The following is a 10,000-nucleotide window of genomic DNA, read 5'->3' as shown; positions in this document are numbered from 1 at the left end:
ACTGGGAAACTGTATAAAAGAAATTGTGTTTTTTTCTCTAGAAAATGGTGCTAAAAATACAGTGATACCCACAATCCTATGAGTGGATATGGAAAATATGAGGATACAAAATATTTAGTACTGTAGGCAACTCCAGAAACGAAAACAAAAGGCACTAAAAACACTAACAAATGAAAAATATCTATAAATCCACAGACAAGCTATCTTCAACATGGGTGCAGGAGACATTTGATTTACACTGGCACCTGGGTATACTCTACAGCACTAGCCTTCCAAGGTGCTACCGCTGGGGCTCATTATATGTAGGTAACTTAATGGGAGGGAAAAAGAGGGGGGGGGGGAGGAGTCAATCGAGCTGACAGCCTAGGCTCTGGGTATGCCTAGGATATTAGGAACAAAATCATTGAAGTTTTTCCCATGATGAACCATCAGGAGAAAGAGGAGCTTGAGCCCCCACGCCAGCTTGGATGATCGTGACTGTAACACTCTCACAGAGGTAGGGGGGTTCCTTGGGGATTTATCATGTTGAGGGAAAAGGCAACAGTTAAAAAATGGGGAGATACTAATTAGGTTCTAGATCATATGATTCCTAGATAGACATTAGACTGTTAAGGCTACAAAATGTGATGTGATTATGTATTCAGAGTTTTACATAGTATTTAAAATTTTATAAAGAAAATAGTTTACCATTTCAGATACTCACTTACTAATAAATGAGAAAAAAAGAGGACCTAACTAGGTAATGTAGCAAGACTGAACTATTCACTGTTCAAAAATATTCATTTATGTGTTAGGAAATGCAGCCATGGCATATATCTGGGAACAGAGTCAAAAATGTCCCTCTCAGTGTTCTGCCTACATCAGTTATACTTCGGTGGTTTGCATAATAAAGCGCCAAGAAGGAAACGTAAAAAGAGATTCATTACATTACAAAAATTCTTCTGTGAAAGACCAGGAAATACTGAAAACACACACTCATCATTGCAAGTGTTCTTGTAATATAAAATAATAAAGATCAAAGGCTGACTTATTATACCTTTACTTGAGGGCTAGAAGACACTTAAAGGTCAGAAACTATGATCTAATTGGTTATGGAAAGGTCACTTTCTGCACACACTGGCAAACCTTTGTTATCAATTATCAAAGTTTGTTATTAGAAGTCAACAGTATCCCAATAGAGAAATGTATAATTTTTAACATAATTTATCCATTACAAATCACAGTCACCATCACACATTATGTTTCGTTCACACAGCTTCTTGAGCATACCTGCTGCTGTTGTCAAGTAAATACCGCATGATTACATATCTCTTTCCATCCATCTCGACCAAGAATAGCTGTCGAAGACCTACAGATGAGGCTTCTTAGATCAATGTCTCAATCAGTAATATGATTGTTTTATTCTTGCCTTTAACTCTGGCAGCTATATCAACTGGTCACAGGTTGGGAGACTTCTGAGAGCCAATAAGGCAAGATATGCATCCCAGAGACTGTGGAAGTTCTGGGTACAAGGTGCCTTTACCCCCTCCACAGCCTATTAAAAAGTTCAGTTACTGCTTGAACAGAATCCCAAATGTTTTGGTGGGAATTCATGAGCCTCATGTGAGATCACAATGAACATGAACTTTATATGGATGTTCCACAACTGAAGGTGAAAATATCAAATAAAAAATCAAATAAATATATAAATACGAATCACAATTTGGATCACATAAAGAAACATGCAGTAACATAAATAATAACTTTACAATCACCCTATTTTGAATAACTTCAAAGACAAAACATTATTATTCAAAAAACATGAAAATACAATTTCTATAAGTAACATAGAACAAAACTAAAGCCAATTCTTAAGAATGTAGGCTATTAGAAAAATTATATGAAAGAAAGGAAAATTCATATACCATCTTAATTTGTAGTATACATAATCTGACACTCCTTCTATTCAACTAGGCTATTAGGAAAATTCTCTGAAAGAAAGGAAAAAATCATATATAATCCTAATTTGCAGTATACATAATCTGACATTCCTTTTACTCAACTTAAAATATATATCTTTTGCCACTTTAAATAGCTATTCAAAGTTTCATGGATGGCTGACTAAGTGCCACCTCTGCCAAGGCATTAAGACCTGCCATGCTTGACAAAACGCTGGGCTCCACCACGCTCGTATCTGAAATGAAGAGAAGCTCAAGGTAATTTCAAGTGAAAATTCATTATTAATTAAAAGATCATTTAACATGCATGTAATTTATCAATAAATACTGATCCTAATATGACAGCTGAAAAAAATAAATAAATAAAGAATCAAGAAAGCACAAGCAATGATAGCCCTCTTATCAAGAAGGTGAAAGCATCCAGAAGATATTTATCAACTCCAAACAAACCTCTTCGAAGGGGACCATTGACTGGATCATGCCGTGTGATGGTCTGCTTGCGAGCTTTCCTCTTTTGTGAACCTATGCGAGGGCCGCCCTCTGAACTACCAGATTCTCCCGGTGATAAGGATCCTCCAGCAACCAGAAGAGTACCCTGAGAGGGACTATGCTGTTGAGTGACAGATGAGGTGGAAGAGGAAGAAGATGGTGTTGGAGAAACAGCCTCACCATCAGATGTATTTCCTACGGTCCCACCATTGCTGGTACTGGTGCTGGTCACTCCTCCAGCTGTGGGCCAACTGGTGACTGTGGTAGTGGCGGTAGATGTGGCAGATGCAGAAGGGGGAGGATCTGATGTGGAATCAGCCTGTGCTGCAACACGACTGCTGCTGCTTACGACTCCCAAGGTGGCTTCTGGATAGGAAAATATAATACTTAATTTCCTATGAGAAGTACATCAACAAAATAACAATAATTTATATAATAAATGAAACATCACAGGGAAGCATTTAATCAAAAGAAATGCAACTGAAATAATACCAGTAATAACATCACTCAAAGAGCAAATAATGATAAATGCTGTCAAGTGGATAATCCACTGAAAGAACAAGCAATAACCTTGCTTGCATCCATAATTACATTGTAATTCTGCATTTTGTTCTTGATAATGCTTTTGTCCTAATGTAACTGAATTTGAGTGCTTAAGAAAAAAATATATAAGTAAACATAATTCATTATCCTTTTCTATAGTAGTAGTAGTAGTAGTAGTAGTAGTAGTAGTAGTAGTAGTAGTAGTAGTAGTAGTAGTAGTAGTAGTAGTAGTAGTAGTAGTAGTAGTAGTAGTAGTAGTAGTAGTAGTAGTAGTAGTAGTAGTAGTAGTAGTAGTAGTAGTAGTAGTAGTAGTAGTAGTAGTAGTAGTAGTAGTAGTAGTAGTAGTAGTAGTAGTAGTAGTAGTAGTAGTAGTAGTAGTAGTAAAAAATCTTAATGAAAGATTCCATTTCACCCCATCAAAAAAATCCCATTGCAAAGAGACAATGTTTGCTTACGTGTCGTGTGTGGGGCTGGGTGGGAGGTGGAGTGCACATTTGCGTGAGATGCTGCGTGTGAGGATGAGGAGGCAGAGGAAGTGCGCTTCTTTTCCTTCTTCCGCCTGGTGAAGTCGTCCAGGTTCAAGGAGGGCAGGGCTTCAATCCTTGCCTCTAAGTCAAAGTCACTGTGGGATAGAGAAATCACGGTCTTATTCCAACAATTACAAACAAAGTATAAAATGTATCACAAAAATCTCTTTCCTGAGATTTCTTCATAAATACTGATATCTTTGATGTGTGTTAATGGGAAGCAAAAATCTTTTAAAATCATGTAGGATAATTCTTATGATAAATGTCCAACTTTACATGGTCTTTTAGTTACAGAAAGGCATTGTAACACAGCAATAAAAGAATAAAACCATATAAGAATTCAAATGCTTCAATAAAACGGATGGACAATCCACTTACTTTGGTGGTAGTCTTCTTGACTGGCGACGACTTTTTCTCCCTCCATCTTCAGTTCGCCGTCCTCCTGCCTCCCTATTGGTGGAAAGATGAGAATGAAGGAAAGGGAATACAATTTATTAAATATCCATTCCTTTTTGCAATAATTTAATCTACTCAAGCCCAAAATTGAAACAATCTAACTTTAAACTGGTTATCTAATATGAACCTAAATAACCTGAGCAAAATTAATTATAATCACCTTAACAATCTACCCTCAAATGAAGTAAAAATCTCAATAATCCTTCCTAATAATAACAATCTTAATAAACCAACCTAAAATAAATACATATTCTATTGAAATAACCTAACATGATAGAACCTCTACTCAAAAACACAAACTCCATCAAATAATACATTCATTCCTCATCACACGACATAATAAACTCTCAGACACACCAAACTTACCCATTCTCTTCCTCGTTTTTGGAATTCATCGCATCGTCGTCTTCCATAGGTTCATCCTCATGGTCTTCTTCCTCGGGATCCTGCTGCTGAATCTGCTGTGTTGGCTGCTGCCCCTGTATGTCCTCCTCATCCTCCTGGTCCTGAGCTGAACTAGATTCTGTCTCCTCCCACCTGCATTAAAAAGTTAATTTACTTGTAAAGATGTGGTAAGTATAAGTAAAAACTCTATGAAGATAAAGATATGATGGTATCAAAAATAAGAGAAATGAATGGTAATTGGAATGATGACAATTTTTTTATTTGTGAATCATATTGCAATCAGATGCCTCCAAAGGTGCTCAGCCACAAAGGAGTAAAAAAATTAGATGGTCACTATGACCTTACCTGGTTTCCCCATTCTTTGAATTTAAGGGATTCTTTATCATTATTATTGACAATATGATCATAAAAAAGAATACTATGTAAATAATAATAATAACAATAATAATAATAATAAAATAAAATAAATAATAATAATAGAAAAAAAAGTAAATGGGTGATATATGAAGCACTAACAACTGATTAAGATGGGCACTTGTGGAGCCTTGCTATATGTAAACACAATTCACAAACATAAATTTCTGTGGGTATGGCATGTATATCATGTTATCAATGATCACTGATTAATAATTCCAATGCTATTACAACAGAGAACATGGTAATAATACTGTTATTAATGACAGTGATAACAAAAACAATAATATGAATGAAACAGTAACAATAACAACAGCAATATCAACAAAACAAGAACAACAACAAAAAATATAAAAATAATAATAATAACAATAACAATGATGATGATAATAAAAATAATATAAGTAAAATAATAATAATAATAATAGTAAAAATATTATTAATAATAACAATAATAATTTAAAAAATTAATAAAAAGAATAATAGTAATAGTAACCGTAATAATAATGAAAATGATACTGATGATGATGATAATGATACGGGCAATAATATTAATGATAATGATAATAATAATAACAATAAAAAAGTACTGAACGCACCGACTATTTCTTGTCCGAGATCTCCGAGGGGCTTGTAAGACTCCCTCAGAAATTAGCTCCTCATACCGCTTTCCCTTCAGCTTCCTTGGTGCTCTTGAACGCCCTCCTGAGGTATCACCCCCCATGCCTCTGGAGGTCTCTCTGCTTGCACGTCCAGAGGGAACATCCCGTCTCTGAGGATTTAAAAATTGAATATCACTTTCATGCCTATTTTTATTACCTATCCCATTTACATCATAAAAAAATATGGGCATAATAAAGGAGAAGAGAAAGCAATAGAAATAGAATATATCTCCAAAAAAAGAATATTAAGAGTAATGAGAGAAATCCCTTTTACGTTTCTTGTTGAAAATTGCTAGTTTTAATGCCAACTTCATTTACTACACTTTAACTATTTATTTAATTCAAAATAACTCATTTATTCTAATCAAGGCAATAATATTAAAGTCTAGATATACAAACAACTTTCATTAATATTCAGGTCTTGTCCCATGTTTCCAAATATAAGCAAAGGTAAATCATCAAATTTATGGACAGAATATGATGTTATTCTTTATCTCATTAACCCTTATATATCAAAACATACCCTGTCCATTATGACTTGGTTTATCAGTTCTTTTACATAAAGGAATCTCTATAAGTGCTTATTAGATGAGAGCAGGAATTCAATTACTAGCCATCTATATATAAAATAAATAATAGAACAAAAATGCACGAGATAGAGCTTATATCTCCTTAGTGACATGTATGGCTATAGCCATGATGATGTAACAGCCAATGATGTGTCATGACTCGCAACTCGTGGGATGCCTGTACACAGCTTTGACCGAGCTATGAAATCTAGACTGTTGTGTAAAATCACATCACAAATAAATCAAGTCCTGCCACTATGGGGATATATATGGTACAAGCACTCCTGCTGTCAATGGGTTATAACAAGAAAAAATACAATATAGTAAACAAGAAGTATGTGGCAATTAGTTATTTTTCCTTATATAACATGTAACATAATATAAAACGACTTTCAAACATGAAAAAAGACGTTTTAATTTTACCTTTCAAAATCAATATAAAAGCAACATTTCCCACAAGAATATCTGAAATATTTCAAGCACATACATCTAAGGCAACCAGTTGGTCACAACCTCAAGATAGATTGTTGTGGGCTAGAAGGGGTTGATGAAACCCTGACTAATTTGCTAGGTATCAGTATTCATATTAAGAATATATAGGTTGCTGATTTTTCTCTCACCCTATCTCTTTATCTCAAAATATGTAGTCAGGACATCCTTAAACTGAACAGCTGATTTTGATGGGTGGTGAATATCTAAGAGCTTTGAGAGGGAGGTAGTGGATATACAAAAAAAATAAACAAATATATAAATTCATTAGAGAATAAATAATGTAATTATAACTTGCACTACAAACAATATAAATGAGTAGCAGCCTTGCCTTTTTGGGTGACGTCTCATTCTCCTCTGGTCCCTTTTCTTTGGATCGCTTTCTCTGTGTTGGATTGGCATTATCACTGGGATTACTATTATTGCTATTATTGGAGTCGACTGATTCCTTTGCAGTGTTCACCTGGTTCTCACCTTCAACTTCTTTTTTCTCATTAGTTTCTGCACTTTGGTTCTTTTCCCCAGAGTCACCTTTTGGCGTCACTTTTGCTTTACTACCCTTATCGTAAGCCTTGTCGACCACATAGTGAATGGCCTGTGACATACAGAATTTTATATAGGTGCCATTCACTTTGTTGAGAATGGCCTGCGGAAAGGAGGGCTTTTCTATATCGTTATTATTGTTATTGTTATTATGTAGGTTCTCTGGTCGGAAGAAGCGAGGATACCCAGGCCGGGTTTCACTTGGAACACTGCTGGGGAAATTTGGTTCACTACACTTTCTGTCCACAACACTATCAATTATCTCTTGGTTTGATGTACACAGTTTAGTCTCTCGAGTTAAATTTAAAGGCTGGACATTGGCTGGTGTGCTACATCCAATCGGTGGGGGTTTGGTTCCTTCTGAGGGAGTATTTGCTTCTTGTGGGGAGGCTTTAGCATCCCGAGGAGGGCTTCCTGGAGGAGGCCCTGCCACAGATCTTGAACTGAAGGGGCCATTGCTCACTCTTCTCTGCTGGTCCTCGCTGGCTTCTGTAGCTGGCGGTGCTCCTCCCTCTGGCTTCTGCCTGCCTTGTGAAAATGTCCAGCTTGCTGAAGATTTTGCATTTTCCTCAGTGGAACTGATCTGTAAATGTGAAAATGCGAAAAAAATTTAACTCTAAGATTTAAACACTTTTATCAAATAGCTTTAGAATTACATTTTAAAAGGTACTTATCATTGTAATTTATCAATTCTGTAATCAAATTGTATTATAAAAATACAAACTCCCAACAGCAAAGTTGAAGAAAATTAAGCTGGTACTAAATAAATAATTAAATAAATAAAAATAAAAACCATAATGTAAATCATATTTGACATTCTATCTATGATCTTAACCCATTGTCTGTGGTATTATGCAATATGGCATGTAATATCGTAGCAGTATTTATTTTACACTCGGACGGTAAATGTGACCGCGCAAGAGAGTGCGCACAGTGGTGTTGCTGCTTTCACTCCTTCGCGCATATAAGTTTGTATTTATATATAGACACATATATGTTTATGTATGTATATTTAAACCCTTGCAATTACAAGCAAGCACGTAAGAGAGTGCGCACAGTGGTGTTGCTGCTTTCTCTCCTTCGCGCATAAATGTTTGTATTTATATATGAACACATATATGTTTTTGTATGTATATATATACCCTTGCAAATACAAGCAAGCACGCCATCATAAGTAAATGCACTCAGAAAGAGTGGAGGGCCTGGTTTTAGCATGCACCGAAAGTGTTCAATTCCTTTGGCGGGTAACACTCCATCGTCCATAAGGCCCGTGATGGCAGGTCTAGGTCTTGGAAGGCTGTAAGTGGGACACCCGCTTAGCAGCTAACATCCCCTAGCCCGCTTAGCTTCCAGGCTGTGTAGCTGCCCACTGCTCCATGGGATAGGCCGTCTATTGCACTTTGCATAAAATCATGCCATCCACAACCAATAGGTTAATATTTATTTTCTATTTAGGTTTGGAGTTTTCCTTTACTTTGTTTTAAATATTTATGAAAGGAGAAAAAACAAAAGAAATATAAGAGGAAGAAGAACAAAGGAAAATTGATGTAGGATGTAACTAACCTTGGCCTTTTCTGGACTGGGTGTTATCTGTGCTTGCGTTGAAACAACAGGTACAGGTTGGTCCAGCATATTAGCATGTACATATCTCTTCTTGGGAGGTTTGGGAGGCGTCATATTGGTGGCAGTTTCAGACAGTGAAGACTGTACACTGCTTTGAGAAGTCGTAACAACAGCTGGGTCACTGCCTGTGCTGGGTTTGGGTCCGTTTGAAATGGCAGGGTTATTAGAATCTGGAGAGACACTGGGAGCCACGGCTGAAGGTTGTACCGTTCCGCTCCAGGTGGACAAACTTGTAGTAACACTTGTGTTTGTACTTATAGAGGACCCACAGGTAGAGTTTGCAGTTGCATTTGAAGAGCCACTGGTAGCAGAATTCACATCTGATAATGTGCTAAGGGCAGCAACACTAGGAAAGGAATCAATAGGAGCGCAGCGAGCTGTTGATGTGTTTGCAGCTGACACATAGGCTGTGGTGAACGTAGTAAGGCTGGATGGCCCACTAGCTATATTCTGATTGCTGCTGCTGCTGGTGGAGGCTGTTGACAGGAGAGTACTTAGCCCTCCCATCTGGGCCTCATCTGAGAAAATATGGGAAAAAATACACATTACTCTTTGCTGGCCTTTCAACATACAATTATGCAAGAATTTTCTCTATTTCTAAAAAAGGTTTGGTATTCTCAATGTATCTAAATATAAGTGCTTTCTTGACATCATCCTCTTCATCAATAATATTATTAATAATAATGGATCATAAGTAAACACAAAATATATCCTCCCTACTTTTGTAAACTTTTATACTTTTTCAACTCATTCAATGAAACCAAAATAGCAGCTTCAAATATCAAATTCTACTTCTTAAATATCTAAACTATAAAAATACTGAAATGCAAGAAAGTTAACTTTTGGTATGAATCCCTATTGAAATAAAGAAAACAGGAGTAATAAACTGATCCTAACTTGTACTAAAGATCTATATATAACTAAGGGTGGTGGGTTTAAAAATAATAAAGTATCAATAAGAATAATTATCATTTTTCCTTAATTCTACCCAATGGTACATCACAAGAAAATCAATGCAAAAGAATCAGAACAGGCTATAAAACAAGACAACTTGACGGCAATTGAGACCTGTTACTAATTTATGCATCCACTGCTTACAAAGGAACTGGCAAGTATGTGGAAAAACTCACTCTCAGATGTCAGGTATATTTTTACGTTAATAACATGATAATTTGTACTGACTTTGAAGTTGTGCATCATGCAAATTTCTTAGCCCTTTTGATTTATGAAAAAAGGAATATAAAGTCCTTTTAATCTTTACCATTTCTGATACCAATATTTGTTCACTGAGAATTTTTTTTCAAAAAGTCATGAAAGTGGATGAATAATAAAGCAAGAAAAAT

At 35.9% G+C, this 10,000-nt stretch overlaps 1 protein-coding gene across 3 annotated transcripts in view; it reads right to left on the bottom strand.

The window, feature by feature from the left end:
* Positions 1–10,000, bottom strand: part of bbx (bobby sox) — a 112,739-nt gene that overhangs the window by 771 nt on the left and 101,968 nt on the right. For 2 of the 3 annotated variants that reach the window (XM_027381332.2, XM_070116914.1), the window contains exons 4-11: positions 8,598–9,175; positions 6,823–7,617; positions 5,371–5,543; positions 4,319–4,489; positions 3,875–3,946; positions 3,425–3,591; positions 2,388–2,792; positions 1–2,173 (exon numbers count right to left, since the gene is read on the bottom strand). The exon at positions 1–2,173 is cut by the window's left edge and continues 771 nt beyond it. In XM_027381332.2, coding sequence (XP_027237133.1) covers positions 2,079–2,173; positions 2,388–2,792; positions 3,425–3,591; positions 3,875–3,946; positions 4,319–4,489; positions 5,371–5,543; positions 6,823–7,617; positions 8,598–9,175 — 2,456 coding nt within the window. In that variant the 3' untranslated portion in view covers positions 1–2,078. The remainder of the gene's footprint in view (positions 2,174–2,387; positions 2,793–3,424; positions 3,592–3,874; positions 3,947–4,318; positions 4,490–5,370; positions 5,544–6,822; positions 7,618–8,597; positions 9,176–10,000) is intronic. The other variant, XM_027381334.2, reaches the window with a different exon arrangement.

The sequence above is a fragment of the Penaeus vannamei genome, chromosome 39 (assembly GCF_042767895.1).
Source record: "Penaeus vannamei isolate JL-2024 chromosome 39, ASM4276789v1, whole genome shotgun sequence".
NCBI classification, from domain to species: Eukaryota; Metazoa; Arthropoda; class Malacostraca; order Decapoda; family Penaeidae; genus Penaeus; species Penaeus vannamei.
The sequence above is the reverse complement of the archived record's forward strand: the minus strand, read 5'-3'. Positions and strand labels throughout refer to the sequence as shown.